General features: G+C 45.5%; 1 protein-coding gene, 1 long non-coding RNA gene and 1 pseudogene across 2 annotated transcripts; 1 reads left to right on the top strand and 2 right to left on the bottom strand.

Annotated features, from left to right (window-relative positions):
- Window positions 1-3,082: 3,082 nt before the first annotated feature.
- On the bottom strand, window positions 3,083-3,573 carry LOC116043342. Its single transcript, XR_004103444.1, has 3 exons — window positions 3,479-3,573; window positions 3,246-3,401; window positions 3,083-3,167 (listed from the first exon to the last, which is right to left on the bottom strand). It is a non-coding gene; the product is annotated as an uncharacterized LOC116043342 (long non-coding RNA).
- A 734-nt stretch (window positions 3,574-4,307) lies between these two features.
- On the bottom strand, window positions 4,308-6,109 carry LOC116043300 (annotated as a pseudogene).
- A 269-nt stretch (window positions 6,110-6,378) lies between these two features.
- Window positions 6,379-11,923, top strand: LOC116043301. Its single transcript, XM_035994061.1, has 20 exons — window positions 6,379-6,563; window positions 6,669-6,724; window positions 6,808-6,897; window positions 7,099-7,226; window positions 7,326-7,466; window positions 7,537-7,608; window positions 7,724-7,894; window positions 8,019-8,115; window positions 8,201-8,415; window positions 8,560-8,710; window positions 8,774-8,982; window positions 9,092-9,206; window positions 9,288-9,493; window positions 9,597-9,714; window positions 9,801-9,973; window positions 10,075-10,163; window positions 10,245-10,354; window positions 10,436-10,665; window positions 11,299-11,749; window positions 11,824-11,923. Exons 1-20 carry the CDS (start codon window positions 6,541-6,543, stop codon window positions 11,859-11,861), a joined length of 2,883 nt encoding a protein of 960 aa, XP_035849954.1. The 5' UTR covers window positions 6,379-6,540; the 3' UTR covers window positions 11,862-11,923.
- The last annotated feature ends 6,257 nt before the right edge of the window (window positions 11,924-18,180 follow it).

The raw sequence follows: 18,180 nt of genomic DNA, 5'->3' as shown, positions 1-18,180 counted from the left end.
AGAGCCGCTGCTCCTTCGCGTCGAAAGGAGCCAGTTGAGGTGGTTCGGGCATCTGGTAAGGATGCCCCCTGGGCGCCTCCCTAGGGAGGTTTTCCAGGCACGTCCAGCTGGGAGGAGGCCTCGGGGAAGACCCAGGACTAGGTGGAGGGATTATATCTCCAACCTGGCCTGGGAACGCCTCGGGATCCCCCAGTCGGAGCTGGTTAATGTGGCTCGGGAAAGGGAAGTTTGGGGTCCCCTGCTGGAGCTGCTACCCCCGCGACCCGTTACCGGATAAGCGGAAGAAGATGGATGGATGGGACCAACACTTAAAAACAAGGACTTGATGTAGGCTTAGTTTGTCAAAGTATGTCCTTCAGGTAAGGCCTCACATTTATTGAGCAAGGCTAAGGATTTGCAGTGTGGTTGTTACATGACTATCTGCTGTTTAATGTCAAAGGAATTGCTCAAAAAAACATGTGGAGGCTTCAGTTTGTTAGGATTTATTAGTCGACAGTTTTCAAAAGAATTGTGGAGTTATGGTGGTTTGTAATGAGAAAAGGGACCTGGCTTCTTTTATCGTTCAATGACACCAGACTGTCCTTATTCCTCCAACTCCCATTTGTCCAAGTTAAAGAGCCCCTATTATGCTTTGTCCCCGTCATTAAGTGTGTTGAGTTGTGTATGTAATAGTTTAATCAAAAAACAACAACAAAAAAACTGCAAATGGAGCTCTCTCTCCCACAGCCAGCACTTTTTTTCAACTGCCTGAAAATGCCTCACCTACATTCCCATTTGAAATTCCTCAATTGATGTCATTGAGAAAGCCAGCCCAGTTTTTAATTTGTGCTGCCTGAAGGGCCATTCACATTGTACGCACAAACGGCAGCGCTGCGCTATGAAACCCATTATTGTTAATGGCATGCGCGCAAAAGAATTGGTCTGCCGCTGCGCTGAGCAAAGCGCAGCGCAAGCGGCATTTTGCGGCTGGCCGCTCTTGCGCGTGCCGCGGTCAAAGTTCAACATGGTTCAACTTTGACCGAGGCATGCGCAAGAGCGGCCGCGGTGCGCTGTGACGTGTCTGAATAAAAAGAAAAAAAGTAAACACCGAACACACGTGGATCCACAAACGGAACATGGACGAGAGGTTGATTTTGGCCGCCAGCGATCTCCCAGAGCTGTATAGGCTACGACACAACTTTGAGCTCGTACAGAGACCTCGGACGCAAAACTATGCTGTGGAAGCATATTTCACCATAATAAGCATGCCAGCTGTGTAGGTTATTGTAGCCTCTTAATTTAAATCATTCAGGTTGGTTTTAGCTATGTGAAATCAACATATATGTCTCCACTGAAATACAATCCTATGTTACATTTTTTCTCAGTTACTTTGGTGCATTTGTCAAATCATAATTGCATTTGCACAACAGTGAGTGCATTTCTTAAAACAATTGGTGTAAACTGCACCGCATAGTGACTGACCTGAAAAATCGTGTATCTTTCTGGAAATCTTTTGTTTATGTCCAAAGCAAGTAACAATGAATCAAACTGACTGTCTGCTTTGTGTTGTTGTCCATATTTAACAGTTCACTCTGTAAGTATAGTCTAATGAACAATGCACAGGAAAGGGAGCACTATTCCCTATGTGACAAAGTTACACATTATTGTCATCTCTGATCTGAGAAATACGCCAAAGCAACTGCGAAGAACTGTAGCCTACTGTTGTGAGCTGCGAAAACCAAATACCAAGTTGATTATACAGCTCCATACAGGTATTTGTAGGATATATTTGTATTTTTTATAAAAAAAAAATTATAATTTATACTCTTTATTGATCCCCAATGGGGAAATTACAATTTACACTCGGTTGTTATTACACAATAATAATATTGTATTTGTATGTTTATATGATGTAAAATATGTTTGGACTGATTGACACAAGTCATGTTCATTTTCATTGAAGTTCACATATAGATATATAGGTAGGTATATGGCCTTTACACAGAATAACTACCCATTTCCAAGTGTGTAAGCTCCAATTTTGGAGGAATTAATTGCACATATGCATTAAACAAAGTGTTTTCCAGAGAATGAATGATGCATGTATGAATGTAGGCTCATATCTTAGCTTTATTATACCCAACTGAAATGACTGCAGACCTCTTAAGTATATAAACATGCAATGACACATGGTGTTGAAATGCAACATTTTATTTAGAAATGAAAATAATCCACACGTCTTCATCTATTTAGAGGAAGAGTGTAAGAAAAGGTGGAAGAACCTAAGGGACAGGTACATAAGGAGAGGAGACAAAAAAGAGCCACACGTCAGGGACAGACAAATAGCCAGACGCTCCGTTGTAGAAATGGGCTTTCGGAATGTTGTTGCATCCGGGAAATCGTAGGCCCTACTCTCGTCAGCAGACTGTCAAATTGCTCCCCTCTCTGGACCTGAGGGTCTCGTGCACCCACACCCTGCTGCCTTCCTTCGTCTTCTCCTCACAACCAGGGCAAGTTCCAAGGCTTTCTTTTGTTTCAAAGACAGAAACATCGTCTCCACCAAATCACTACTGTGTATCCACAATGTCGCATGTAGCCTACTGCACGTCCGATGTAAACACCGGACGCAGACATGACGTGCATTCAAATATTGGCGCATGTATGACGTAAATTTGCGCTGAGCCCGGCAGCAAGCACAACAAATATAGTTGGGAATAGGACAACCTAGCGCACAGCGCAAATTTAGAGCCCGTCCAGTGGCTTGTTTAAATTTGGTTTACTAATCACAACAGAGTGGGCCAGCTGACCAATCAGCAGACTGGGATGCAGGTATTAGAAACAATGTTTGTTTTTTTTTTTAACATTAAAGCATGTAAACCTATTCTAGTAGACACCAAGAGTACAAATATAACAATGAAAATGAGTATAAGAGGGGCTCTTTAAACAGACTTTACTTAGATCTAGCTCTGCATCGAAGTAGAGCTGCTGTATCAGATCCAAAACACTCATCTTCCAACGTGATATCAGCTACTCAAAGTAGAACAAGTGGGTTTGTCCTTCATGCAGAGTTGGTTCAAGTATAATAACAACAAGCCATGCATTATTTTAAGACCAATTTATTGATTACAATTAAAACACCATGTCTTAAAATATGGTGTGTACTTTGGATTGTAGAGCTCTTCCGGCTCCTGTGAAGAGAATTAAAAAGGTTTAGGAAAAGACATCTTAAATTTCAAATTTTTTTGAAAATTTAATTAAGTACTGACCTTTTTTATTCTTTAGAAAGCTACTTTGATGGATACTTTGATGTACATAACAAGGAGGCCAGTTAGCAGGTTGCACTGAAACAGGTCTTGGGGTGGGTATGGTAGTGGGCACTGGTGTTTGAAGCATTGAAGTGGGCTTGAAGGGACTCCGTAGACCTAGAGTATAGAGAACAGATTGTAGGCATGCAATATATTTGATTTAGTTTATTCAGTTCAACAGGTGAACCATCTACCTTCGGTGGAGTGTGCAGAATATACAATACAGCCGACACCAGCTACATAAGACTTAAACCTGTATACCGAGAAGAGACTAACAGGCAGGCTCCACGCAGAGCTTTCACCGTAGCCTACATAAATGGCCTAATGTTTATACTCGTGCGCTGGTGTGTGCGTCGTGCCGGCATGTGTGTGTGTGTGTGTGTATGTGTGTGTGTGTGTGTGTGTGTAGCAGAGCGAGGGAGAAGTGAGAGAGTGGCGGCGATTAGCTTCGGAGCGAGTACAGACTCTAGAGTCATAGTGAGAGAAACAAAGTGTCTCCCCTGTGTTTTCTGACCAAGGTGGGAAATCTTTAGCAGGAAAAGTTAGCCCTCTCCTTGATTTCATGTTGTTTATGGAGAAGGAGAACCAGGAAATGAGGCAGGGGAAATGCAACGCTACCAAGCCACGGCCAAGCGACGTGTGTCGCTGCAACGTGTAGTTACATTTTTCTAGAGGTGCACATCAGGCTACGGCATAGATGCAGAGGGGTCTGCGGGGGTACGCCGTCGATTCTACGCAGATGCATAAAAAGGCCTTTACGGAAACATGGGGGGGATTGGCGAGCTTGCTCTGTTTTGTTTGAAATTTACTTGGAACGTCAACAGAAGTGACCATGCAGGAATTCATAGTGCACCTTTGACCCATCCTAGGCATTACTGTAGAATCAGTGGACAGCCAACTTGGGGGTTTAGTGACATGTCGCCGGAGGAGCTACCTTATGGTTGAAGGCTGACCCCACTCTACCTCTGAGCCACTGCCACCCCCAAGTGGCCAGATGTAAATTTAATTTCAGAGAAGAGAGAGCCCTGGCGCTGTCCGTCTTTGGGTCCACAGTTTGTATACCAGGTTGGTTCTAGAAGGAACTCCTTCCACTTGTGATGGCCAGAGACAAGTCAGCCACTACAGTTATCCTGCTGTCAGTCAAACACACTGTAGATAGATGCATTTTAGCAATTCTGGCAACTATATGGAGACCCCACCTGAATGTTCTTACCAATAAGTTCAGTAGTAAAGAACGGACAAGCCCTTCAAAGTAATGTCCTAAAAAAACACATGAAGCTTAGTCACTGATGTCCACGTTCAGCACAAACAAAAGCTGATGCTTTCAGTTAGTCTCATCTCACCTTGTACTCGTAGCCATGAGTGAAGAGCGGCACCTCAAGCAGCAGTCTCTGGCTATTGTTGCTCATGACGTAGCCGTGCTTAGTTGCCAGCTCTGAGCCAATACTGATCTCCCACAGGTATTAAATAGGCCGGTGGTCTAGTTTAAAGCTGATGCCAGACTCAGAACAGACAGCATCAAATGCTGGAGGAGCTGTTAATACAACACAATGGTTACTCTGCTTCATACACAAGTAGGATTGACCAGGTCTAAAAATAAGGCTAGTGACTTACAGGCATCAGTTAACGGCAGGATGAGGTTTCCATGTATAAACCAGCATGACATCTGAAGATACAACCGTACAAATAATGCAAAGACCTTTTACCTGCCATATGACAACAAGATCATCAAAAGGCACCTTCAGAGTGTAGCCATGAGTGTTGTGGTGTGGCTGCTTGTATTTGTAGATGGAACTGTAGATTCCTGTCCATTCAAATGAACCGCAGCCAACTCAGCGTCTTCAGGGACGTCCCCGAGGTAGACCGTGAATGTGCGCTCCAAGTAGAGATGAAAGATGTAGAACTTGTAGGTTACCAGACACAGGGCTCTGTGAAAGAATACAATGTCAGGAAATAATTTCAGTTTGTTACTAGATCAGAAGTCATTCCACATTTTAGGCCACATCGTGAAAAAGGATAACCCTGATTTACATATGAGGAGCCTGGGTGCATCAGGTTGACTAAAAGCTATTTGCAACTTGTTTCATCAGTGCCTCCTGACCTTCCTGTATCCTCCTTCAGCATTATAGGGGATGCTGATCTCGACTGTGGAGTTGTGCTGCTTTACAATGTAGCCTCTCTCTTCTGCAACTGGCTGCTCCACAAGTTCACCATTGACTTCAATGTTGACCAGACACCAACGGATGCAGCACCTCACATTCCGTAGCCACTTTCGTGATCCTTTATCTGTGGACATTACACCAGTATTACAGCTTTAATTGTTGACCGTCATGGGGAAAAGAAGCCACAGCATAAAAGATTGTAATACTGACGCATGGAGCAAGCAGCCCCCAGGTCAACCATGATTAAAACCCAGCTTTGTCTGGAGAATAGTGTTGCATGGACCACCTCTACTGGAACACCATTCACTGAGAGAGAGAGAGAGAGAGAGAGAGAGAGAGAGAGAGAGAGAGAGAGAGAGAGAGAGAGAGAGAGATCTCTATATAACTAACAGATGGACAAGATGACACATTAATGCTCTTTCATGTTTACCTCTGTATTGAATGAGTCAGGTTGTCCATACGGAGTACAAAATACCAGCCTTCCATCTGTCAGGTCAAATTCATATCCATGCTTATGAGCTTCAGAGAGGTTCATGGGCAGACAAAAGCATGTGTCTTGCATGCTAAAATTTCAGCACAATTAAAACTTAATGGGTTGTGTCGCAACTAAATAAACTTACCTAAGGCAAAACCCAAAAGCCATAGCAACTGATGTGTTGGCAATGTCTAAAGCTAGCCTAGCTGCTAGCAAACTACACCTGCTAACCTACACAAGCTTAAGTGAACCACTTGCTTGCTTGTATATTCTGGCCAAACTGACACTATGTGCTGCTGTCTGCTACACACCAGTTTTTACAAGTCAGGCTATTCACCGACCAACCAGAGGCCCTCAGGTGTTACAGCCACATGTGTAGCTCATTAGCAATCAAGGTTTCTTTCAATCAGTTGCAGCTGATGAGGTTAGATTTGCCTTTACCCCTCATGGGTAGAGAAACTGACTTATAAAAACTGGTGTGTAGCAGACAGCAGCACATAGTGCCAATTTGGCCAGGATACACAAGCAAGCAAGTGGTTCACTTTAGCTTGTGTTGGTTAGCAGGTGTAGTTTGCTAGCAGCTAGGCTAGCTTTAGACACTGCCAACACATCAGTGGCTATGGCTTTTGGGTTTTGCCTTAGGTAAGGTGCGGGATCATAGCAATTTACAAGCTGTTGGTTGCCGTTAGTGCACCTTATGGTTTCAATTTATATATGCATTTTGAATACACGATTTTGTCTTAACAGTGTGACATTTCTCCTGTCTGTGTGGACAACTGCAAAATGTGATAATATTCCCAATGGTAAGAATTAAAACGTCTGCTTAAACACATGCCCATTAGTCCTTAGCACGTATATTTAGATTTGAACCCATTTGTTCATGCAGAAGGTCTTCATATGGAGTGTCGTGATCGTTACTTCATGATAGCCGTTGAGCTCTTCTTCACTGGGAATGAACCTTCCTTTGAGGCTGTTGGTAAGTCATGCACAGCTTCATTACAAACTAGGGGTCAGAAACCATGTGGGATCACATTATTGAGCTACAGCGGCTCTGCAACCCTATTTCTTTAGTTATTTCTTAGGACTGACCTGGCATGTTTTTACTTTTAGTAAATCTGACCAATTAAACCCAAATATTTTGAAGTTTGAGCAGACAAAACTAGTGACTGTCTTTCAGATGAGACAGGTGTGTACCCCATCACTGAGCAGTATGCAGCAAAATGTGGCTACAGTGTCAGTGTTTTACCTCCATTGGAACATGTGGAGCTCCGGGCCTCTTACTTCAGCTGCCACACTGACAACAAGGTCTGTACAAAACCGTTTTGGGTTATTTATGCAAACAATATGTGTGGCCTTTTTTCAGGGACACTGTTTTCATACATCTTATTTTACTGGATATTTCAGGAGGATGAAGTGTTCACATTCAACTTCAACCTGATTGTGACACACAAAGGAAAGGAAGTCACCTATGCTTTGAACAAGACCTGTTCTCCCTCTCTCCCCTGGTCTCCCAGAGAGGTTACCTGTGAGGTCAACTACATGGAAGTAAGCTTGGTTGTATCTTATGTAAAATATGTGGCATTTCAAATGTTTACCAACACTGGTTTCTCTGTAGGTGTCTGTGAGGAGTGATGTGGCCTGTCCAACTGGGACAAAGGAGGATGACTGGGATGCTCTTTTCAAAACGGTATGTTTGACATTGTCTTCTGGGAAATGTGTGGAATTTGTCACCTGCAGTTGGATAACATGCATCAAATTAGTATATACAATTAAATGGCGGTTTAACAATGTGCTTTATTCAGGCCTATGCCTCAGCCACTTCAGATTGGCAGGTGATGTTTCAGAGTGTGCAGCAGGAGCTGATGCCCATTAGCCTTAAAACGGCTAAGAAGCATGGATATGCATTTGACTTGACGGATGGAAGGCTTGTATTTCGTGCTCCGTATGGACAACCTGACTCATTCAGCACTGAGGTAAACCACTGATGCAGAGTTTAGGGTATCTAGTCCATGGTTTTTGAAATTCCAGAATGCTATGTTTTGTACAGTAAAGCATTTAGTACAAAGCATGTTTTTTATTTTGAGTGTCTCTCTCTAGGTGAATGGTGTTCCAGTAGAGGTGGTCCATGCAACACTATTCTCCAGACATAGCTGGGTTTTAATTATGGTTGACCTGGTGGCTGCTTGTTCCATGCGTCAGTATTATCTTTTATGCTGTGGCTTTCTTTTTGTCCCTTGACGTACAGCAAATGAAACTAATACTGGTGAAATATCCCACAGATAAAGGATCATATGACAACATTGGCTACATTATGTGGGAGACTCCTGATGTGCTGCATCTGTTGTCTGGTCTACAAAGGATGCAGGTCAACATTGGAGTCAATGGCGAACTTGTGGAGCAGCCAGTTGCAGAAGAGAGAGGCTACATTGTGAAGCAGCACAACTCCACAGTCGAGATCAGCATCCCCTATAATGCTGAAGGAGGATACAGGAAGGTCAGGAGGCACCGATGTCGGGGGGGGGGGGGCAAGTTGCAAATTAGTCTGAGTCAACTTGATGCACTCAAATGTAAATCAGGGTTATTGTTTTTCTGATCTAGTTGCAAATTTAAATTCCTGATAAATTGTACTCTTTCACAGAGCATTGTGTCTGGGAACCTCTATGAGTTCTACATCTTTCATCTCTACTTGGAGCAAATCTCAATGGATGAGGATCATGTTGACACCAGACTTCGCATTCACAGGACACTGGCCACTCCCCTGCTGACACGCCCTGTTTTCACTGAAAACAGTAAGTCTAACAAGGCGCTTGCCAAGTTGAAGAAACGGTAATCTAAATGGCTTTTCATTTCAGGAACAGTTCCTGAGGAGCGCACATTCACGGTCTACCTCGGGGATGTCCCTGAAGACGTCGAGTTGGCTGCGGTTCATTTGAATGGACAGAAATTTACAGTTCCATTTACAAATACAAGCAGCCACAACATCACAAAAGTTGTTTCTCCCAACCACACTCATGGCTACACTCTGAAGGTGCCTTTTGAGGACCCTGTTGTCATGCAGCAGGTAAAAGGTTTTTGCATTATTTGTCTGGTTGGATCTTCAGATGTCATGCTGGTTTATACATAGGAACTTCATCTGGCTTGACTCAACATGTTTTTTCTGTTTCCTTTAGTTAATCAAAGATGCAACGATGCAGCACAGGCTGGACATCAACTACACACTGACCGTTCTGCCTGAAAATGAGCCTTTTTACCAACTAGCATCAGTGATGGCGTTAACTGATGCCTGTAAGTCGCTAGCCTTATTTTTAGACCTGGTCAAGCCTACTTGTGTATGAAGCAGAGTAACCCATTGTGTTGTATTAACAGCTCCTCCACCCTTTGATGCTGTCTGTTCTGAGTCTGGCATCAGCTTTAAACTGGACCACCAGCCTATTTACTACCTGTGGGAGATCAGTATCGGCTCAGAGCTGCTGACATCAGAGCTGGCAACTAAGCACGGCTACGTCATGAGCAACAATAGCCAGAGACTGCTGCTCGAGGTGCCGCTCTTCACTCATGGCTACAAGTACAAGGTGAGATGACTCTAACTGGAAGCGTCAACACTTGTGTTTTAATGCGACGTTATTTTATACATGGACACCGGTCAATACGCTGCATGTTTATTTTTGTTTTAAGGACATTACGTTGAAGGGCTTCTTCAGCACTTTTGAGCTCCTCATGCGGGATCATGAAACATTAGAGGTCCAAAATTCAATTGTCAAGACTTGTCAGTTCTCTGCTACTGAACTCATTGGTAAAGACTTTATTTTTTTTTTTTTTTTTTTACTGTAAGAGCAGGTGGGATCTCCATATAAAACGCTAAAACGCATTTCTCTACAGTGTGTTCGGCTGATGGCAGGATAACTGTGGTGGCTGACTTGCCTTCGGTCATCACAAGTGAAGGAGTTCCTGCTAGAACCAACCTGGTAGACAAAAACTGTGGACCCAAAGAGATGGACAGCACCAGGGCTCTCTTCTCTTTTCCAATCAACAGCTGTGGATCCACAGTAAAGGTACTGCGGCTGCTTACCAATGTAACTGTTGAACTCATTCACAAAATTACTTTTCATATCTGGCAGTATGAGCACCCAAATGTTATGCTTGGTTTCTCCAGCTTGGTAAAGAGTATGTGACGTATGAAAATGAGATTTTCTTCAGCAAGAAGTTGCATGCTCCAGCTAACTCCAGCAATGATTTTGACAGGTATATTTTAAACCCAACTATTTTGCCTATTACATTCCCTCAGCTTCTTATAAATGCAAACCAATCCCTCTTGTCTTGCAGGGTGACAATGCAGTGTACATATCCTCTGGCTGGACTTCTCTCAGTATACAGGTTTGAGTCCGACGCAGCTGGTGTCGGTCGTATTGTGCATTCTGCACACTCCACTCAAGGTTGGTGGTTTACCTGTTGAACTGAAAAAACACATCCTTAATATATCAGATGCCAACATCTGTTTGGTCTCTATACTCTAGGTCTACTGAGTCCCACCATTAAGCCCACTACAGTGCTTCAAACACCATTGTCCACTCAAAGAGGTGTTTCAGTTCAACCTGCTTACCGGCCTTCTGCTCAGTATATCCAAGTATCCAGCGTTCCAAACAATGTCACGAAGAACGTATCTGGCTTTCCAGGGAATGTATCGGTCTTTCCAAACAATGTCACGAAGAATGTATCCGGCTTTCCAAACAATGTCACGAAGAACATATCTGGCTTTCCAGGGAACATATCTGGCTTTCCAGGGAACATATCTGGCTTTCCAGGGAACATATCTGGCTTTCCAGGGAACATATCTGGCTTTCCAGGGAACATATCTGGCTTTCCAAACAATGTCACGAAGAACGTATCTGGATTTCCAGGGAACGTATCTGGCTTTCCAGGGAACGTATCTGGCTTTCCAGGGAACATATCTGTCTTTCCAAACAATGTCACGAAGAATGTATCCGGCTTTCCAAACAATGTCACGAAGAATGTATCCGGCTTTCCAAACAATGTCACGAAGAATGTATCTGGCTTTCCAGGGAACATATCTAGCTTTCCAGGGAACGTATCTGGCTTTCCAGACAATGTCACGAAGAACGTATCTGGATTTCCAGGGAACGTATCTGGCTTTCCAAACAATGTCATGAAGAACATATCCGGCTTTCCAGGGAACGTATCTGGCTTTCCAAACAATGTCACGAAGAACGTATCTGGCTTTCCAGGGAACGTATCTGGCTTTCCAAACAATGTCACGAAGAACATATCTGGCTTTCCAGGGAACGTATCTGGCTTTCCAAACAATGTCACGAAGAACGTATCTGGATTTCCAGGGAACATATCTGGATTTCCAGGGAACGCATCTGGCTTTCCAAACAATGTCTTAGAGAAAGTATCCATTAAGCCCACTACAGTGCTTCAAACACCAGAGTCCGCTACCAGATGCACCCGAAGATGTCTTTCAATGCGACCTGCTTTCTGGCCTTCTGCTCAGTACATCAAAGTATCCGGCTTTCCAAACGGTGTCTCAAAGAAAGGATCCATTAAGCCCGCTACAATACTTCAAACACCAGAGTCTGCTACCAGATGCACCCGAAGATGTCTTTCAATGCGACCTGCTTTCCGGCCTTCTGCTCAGTACATCAATGTATCCGGCTTTCCAAACGATGTCTCAAAGGAAGGATCCAGCATTCTAAACGATGTCTCAAAGAAAGTATCCAGCTTTCTAAACGATCTTTCAAAGAAAGTGTCCGACTTTCTAAACGAGGTCTCAACGACCGCATCATGCTTTCTAAACGATGCCTCAAGAGGTGCGTGTCTTGCTTATCTGAAATTTGGTTAATTTGTCTTTTGTCATTCTGTTTAACTCTCGCTCTTTCAACAGGAGCCAGAGGGTCATCCGAAACTAAAGTGACGCCATAATTTGGATTGTGATTGCATGGGTTTTAAATGTAAAGCTCAATAAACTTGTATGTTAAATGCTCCTGACTGGTTATTGAGACAACATGAAAGTGACAAATAACTAAAAGTAGCTCAAAGAACCATACGATGTGTTGCGAACTTGATATAGAGCAGGATCCTTGAGCTGCTAGGTTGGACCCAGCCTGAGGGTTTGAGACTGAAATGAATGAGAACTTGAGTGCTGTATAAAGTTACAGAAAGTGCTTTACCTGGTTAAAAGACATTTCAGACACACTGACAATCCCAACAATGCAATAAAAGTAAAATGGAAATAAAGTAATAACATTAGTAATAACATTAAAGACATGTTGGAAAAATGCTTTCATAATATAAAGATTTTGTTATGAGAGGTGTTTTTTTTAAGATTCTGGACGTCTCAGATCCTCAAATAAGGGGTCCTGAATGCAAAGCATGCACATCTTTAGTTTTGAGCCAGGCCTCAGGAACAGTCAGCAGAGCCCTATCTGAGGCTGCGCTTCAGCTCTTAGGGTAGCTGCAATGTAACTAGGAGCTGAACCATAAAGTGTGGTCTCAAAACCTCTTGCCAACGGACTAGAGTTGACAATTAGCCAGCTGGCAAACACTGGCACATTTAACAAATGTTAATTAATGCGAGTTATCTTCATAAAGTGCTTTAAAAAGTAATCTGTAAAATCTTAAACCGAATTTACTGGTAACCATTGAGGAGAGGCTAAAACAGGGCTGATATGATCTTGTCTTTTAGTATGTTAAAAGCTCAGCAGCTGTATTTTGTACAAGCTGAAGGCTTGAGATTATTTTTTGGTTTAAGCCTGAATACAATGAATTGCAATAATCTGAGCATGAATGACTATTTTTGAGATGCTCCTCATCTGATAACATGATTGAATTACTTTAGTAATGTTTTTCAAATAGATGGCCACTGTGAAATATTTCAACTGCTGGTTTAACATTTGTAGACCTGGAGTCAATATGTTTTTTTACAATAGGGATTGACTTTGGGGGACCAAAGAAAATCATTTTAATTTTTCATATAGCTGGAGAAGCTTTTGGGACATTCAGCACTTTATTGCTGACAGACAAGATAACTGATGAGTGTTGCCTACTTCACTGTAAGGGAGACATTTGCATGCATTTTGCATTGTATAACAATGGTACTGGATTTTGTGTTTATATGTCCCAATGGCAGCATGTATACACTGAACAAGGATGGAGCCTTGGGTAACACCACAGGGCAGTGGGGGCACAGAAGAGGAGGCATCGCCAATGACTACAGTGTCCATGATGCCAACACACTTTAAAACAATCCAATAGAATTCAACTGTCAAATGCAGAGCTCAAATAAATAATTAAAATTGAACAATTGCAAGCATTAGCTATGAGTAAAAGATCATTAAGAAATAACTTGTAAACCTTCCCTCACTAAAATTTGTAATTTAGTAAGTCCAGAGGGTCAAGGCTAGGTTTCCTGAGCAATGGATGCCCTACTTTTTGCTTCAGGCATAAAGAAACAGCCAGGGGACAGAGAGCTATTTAAAATATAAAATAGTGGGACCAACACTCTCTCCGGGAACCATCGCTTCTCCAGGAACCATCACCTTATCGTGGTGGAGAGGTTTGTGTGTCCCTATGAACCTGAGGGCTGTGTTGTCTGGAGCTTTGTGCTCCTGGTAGGGTCTCCCAAGGCAAAGTGGTCTCAGCTGAGGGGCCAGACAAAGAATGGTTCAAAAACCCTGTGAAAAAACGAGGTAGAGATGATGTGACCCTGCCCGGAGGAAGCCCGGGGCCCCCGTCTGGAGCCAGGCCCAGATGGAGGGCCCGTCAGCGAGCGCCTGGTGGCCGGGTTTGCCACGGAGCCCGGCCGGGCACAGCCCGAAAAAGCTACGTGGCACCTCTCTCTCCAACCCATGGGCCCACCACCTGTGGGAGGAACCGCTGGGGTCGGGTGCGCTGCCACATGGGTGGCAGTGAAGGTCAGGGGCCTCGACGGACCAGACCCGGGCAGCAGACGCTGGCTCTGGGGACGTGGAACGTCACCTCTCTGTGGGGGAAGGAACCGGAACTTGTGCGGGAGGTGGAGCGCTACCAGTTGGATCTGGTGGGGCTTACCTCTACGCACAGTCTCGGTTCTGGAACCATACTCCTGGATAGGGGTTGGACTCTTTTCTTCTCCGGAGTTGCCCAGGGTGTGAGGCGCCGGGCGGGTGTGGGGATACTCACAAGCCCCCGGCTGAGCGCCGCTACGTTGGAGTTTACCCCGGTGGACGAGAGGGTCGCCTCCCTACGCCTGCGGGTTGTGGGGGGGAAAACTCTGACTGTTGTTTGTGCGTATGCACCAAACAAGAGCTCGGAGTATTCGGCCTTCTTGGAGACCTTGAATGGAGTCCTGTATGGGGCTCCAGTAGGGGACTCCATAGTTCTGCTGGGGGACTTCAACGCGCACGTGGGCAATGATGGAGACACATGGAGAGGCGTGATTGGGAGGAACGGCCTCCCTGATCTAAACCAGAGTGGTTGTTTGTTGTTGGACTTCTGTGCTAGTCATGGATTGTCTATAACGAACACCATGTTCGAACATAGGGATGCTCATAAGTGTACTTGGTACCAGAGCACCCTAGGCCAAAGGTCAATGATCGATTTTATAATCGTTTCATCTGATCTGAGGCCGTATGTTTTGGACACTCGGGTGAAGAGAGGGGCAGAGCTGTCAACTGATCACCATCTGGTGGTGAGTTGGGTCAGAGGGTGGGGGAAGACTCTGGACAGACCTGGTAAACCCAAACGGGTAGTGCGGGTGAACTGGGAACGTCTGGAGGAGGCCCCTGTCCGACAGACTTTCAACTCACACCTCCGGCGGAGCTTTTCGTGCATCCCTGTGGAGGCTGGGGGCATTGAACCCGAGTGGACAATGTTCAAAGTTTCCATTGCTGAAGCTGCGGCGGGGAGATGTGGTCTTAGGGTCTTAGGTGCCTCAAGGGGCGGCAACCCACGAACACCGTGGTGGACACCGGTGGTCAGGGAAGCCGTCCGACTGAAGAAGGAGTCTTTCTGGGATATGTTATCCCAGGGGACTCCGGAGGCAGTTGCAAGGTACCGAAGGGCCCGAAGGGCTGCAGCCTCTGCCGTGAAAGAGGCAAAGCAGCGGGTGTGGGAGAAGTTCGGAGAAGACATGGAGAAGGACTTTCGGTCGGCACCAAGGTGCTTCTGGAAAACCGTTCGCCACCTCAGGAGGGGGAAGCGGGGAACCATCCAAGCTGTGTACAGTAAGGATGGGACGCTGCTGACCTCAACTGAGGAGGTAATAGGGCGGTGGAAGGAGCACTTTGAGGAACTCCTAAATCCGACTAATACGCCCTCTATGGTAGAGGCAGAGCTGGAGGATGATGGGGGATTGTCGTCAATTTCCCTGGTGGAAGTTGCTGAGGTAGTTAAACAACTCCACAGTGGCAAAGCCCCAGGGATTGATGAGATCCGTCCAGAAATGCTTAAAGCTCTGGGTGTGGAGGGGTTGTCTTGGTTGACACGCCTCTTCAACATTGCGTGGAAGTCGGGGACGGTGCCTAAGGAGCGGCAGACCGGGGTGGTGGTTCCCCTTTTCAAAAAGGGGGACCAGAGGGTGTGTGCCAATTACAGGGGTATCACACTTCTCAGCCTCCCCGGTAAAGTCTACTCCAAGGTGCTGGAAAGGAGGGTTCGGTCGATAGTCGAACCTCAGGTTGAAGAGGAACAATGCGGATTCCGTCCTGGTCGTGGAACAACGGACCAGATCTTTACTCTCGCAAGGATCCTGGAGGGAGCCTGGGAGTATGCCCAACCGGTCTACATGTGCTTTGTGGATCTGGAGAAGGCGTATGACCGGGTCCCCCGGGAGACACTGTGGGAGGTGCTGCGGGAGTATGGGGTGAGGGGGTCCCTTCTCAGGGCCATCCAATCTCTGTACGACCAAAGCGAGAGCTGTGTCCGGGTTCTCGGCAGTAAGTCGGACTCGTTTCAGGTGAGAGTTGGCCTCCGCCAGGGCTGCGCTTTGTCACCAATCCTGTTTGTAGTATTTATGGACAGGATATCGAGGCGTAGTCGGGGTTGAGAGGGGTTGCAGTTTGGTGAGCTGGGGATCTCATCGCTGCTTTTTGCAGATGATGTGGTCCTGATGGCATCGTCGGCCTGTGACCTTCAGCACTCACTGGATCGGTTCGCAGCCGAGTGTGAAGCGGCTGGGATGAGGATCAGCACCTCTATATCTGAGGCCATGGTTCTCAGCAGGAAACCGATGGAGTGCCTTCTCCAGGTAGGGAATGAGTCTTTACCCCAAGTGAAGGAGTTCAAGTACCTTGGAGTCTTGTTCGCGAGTGAGGGAACAATGGAGCGGGAGATTGGTCGGAGAATCGGCGCAGCGGGTGCGGTATTACACTCAATTTATCGCACCGTTGTGACGAAAAGAGAGCTGAGCCAGAAGGCAAAGCTCTCAATCTACCGCTCAGTTTTCGTTCCTACCCTCACCTATGGTCATGAAGGCTGGGTCATGGCCGAAAGAACGAGATCCAGGGTACAAGCGGCCGAAATGGGTTTCCTCAGGAGGGTGGCTGGCGTCTCCCTTAGAGATAGGGTGAGAAGCTCAGTCATCCGTGAGGAGCTCGGAGTAGAGCCGCTGCTCCTTCGCGTCGAAAGGAGCCAGTTGAGGTGGTTCGGGCATCTGGTAAGGATGCCCCCTGGGCGCCTCCCTAGGGAGGTTTTCCAGGCACGTCCAGCTGGGAGGAGGCCTCGGGGAAGACCCAGGACTAGGTGGAGGGATTATATCTCCAACCTGGCCTGGGAACGCCTCGGGATCCCCCAGTCGGAGCTGGTTAATGTGGCTCGGGAAAGGGAAGTTTGGGGTCCCCTGCTGGAGCTGCTACCCCCGCGACCCGTTACCGGATAAGCGGAAGAAGATGGATGGATGGGACCAACACTTAAAAACAAGGACTTGATGTAGGCTTAGTTTGTCAAAGTATGTCCTTCAGGTAAGGCCTCACATTTATTGAGCAAGGCTAAGGATTTGCAGTGTGGTTGTTACATGACTATCTGCTGTTTAATGTCAAAGGAATTGCTCAAAAAAACATGTGGAGGCTTCAGTTTGTTAGGATTTATTAGTCGACAGTTTTCAAAAGAATTGTGGAGTTATGGTGGTTTGTAATGAGAAAAGGGACCTGGCTTCTTTTATCGTTCAATGACACCAGACTGTCCTTATTCCTCCAACTCCCATTTGTCCAAGTTAAAGAGCCCCTATTATGCTTTGTCCCCGTCATTAAGTGTGTTGAGTTGTGTATGTAATAGTTTAATCAAAAAACAACAACAAAAAAACTGCAAATGGAGCTCTCTCTCCCACAGCCAGCACTTTTTTTCAACTGCCTGAAAATGCCTCACCTACATTCCCATTTGAAATTCCTCAATTGATGTCATTGAGAAAGCCAGCCCAGTTTTTAATTTGTGCTGCCTGAAGGGCCATTCACATTGTACGCACAAACGGCAGCGCTGCGCTATGAAACCCATTATTGTCAATGGCATGCGCGCAAAAGAATTGGTCTGCCGCTGCGCTGAGCAAAGCGCAGCGCAAGCGGCATTTTGCGGCTGGCCGCTCTTGCGCGTGCCGCGGTCAAAGTTCAACATGGTTCAACTTTGACCGCGGCATGCGCAAGAGCGGCCGCGGTGCGCTGTGACGTGTCTGAATAAAAAGAAAAAAAGTAAACACCGAACACACGTGGATCCACAAACGGAACATGGACGAGAGGTTGATTTTGGCCGCCAGCGATCTCCCAGAGCTGTATAGGCTACGACACAACTTTGAGCTCGTACAGAGACCTCGGACGCAAAACTATGCTGTGGAAGCATATTTCACCATAATAAGCATGCCAGCTGTGTAGGTTATTGTAGCCTCTTAATTTAAATCATTCAGGTTGGTTTTAGCTATGTGAAATCAACATATATGTTTCCACTGAAATACAATCCTATGTTACATTTTTTCTCAGTTACTTTGGTGCATTTGTCAAATCATAATTGCATTTGCACAACAGTGAGTGCATTTCTTAAAACAATTGGTGTAAACTGCACCGCATAGTGACTGACCTGAAAAATCGTGTATCTTTCTGGAAATCTTTTGTTTATGTCCAAAGCAAGTAACAATGAATCAAACTGACTGTCTGCTTTGTGTTGTTGTCCATATTTAACAGTTCACTCTGTAAGTATAGTCTAATGAACAATGCACAGGAAAGGGAGCACTATTCCCTATGTGACAAAGTTACACATTATTGTCATCTCTGATCTGAGA

The sequence above is a fragment of the Sander lucioperca genome, chromosome 17, assembly GCF_008315115.2.
Source record: "Sander lucioperca isolate FBNREF2018 chromosome 17, SLUC_FBN_1.2, whole genome shotgun sequence".
Taxonomy (NCBI): Eukaryota; Metazoa; Chordata; class Actinopteri; order Perciformes; family Percidae; genus Sander; species Sander lucioperca.
The sequence above is the reverse complement of the archived record's forward strand: the minus strand, read 5'-3'. Positions and strand labels throughout refer to the sequence as shown.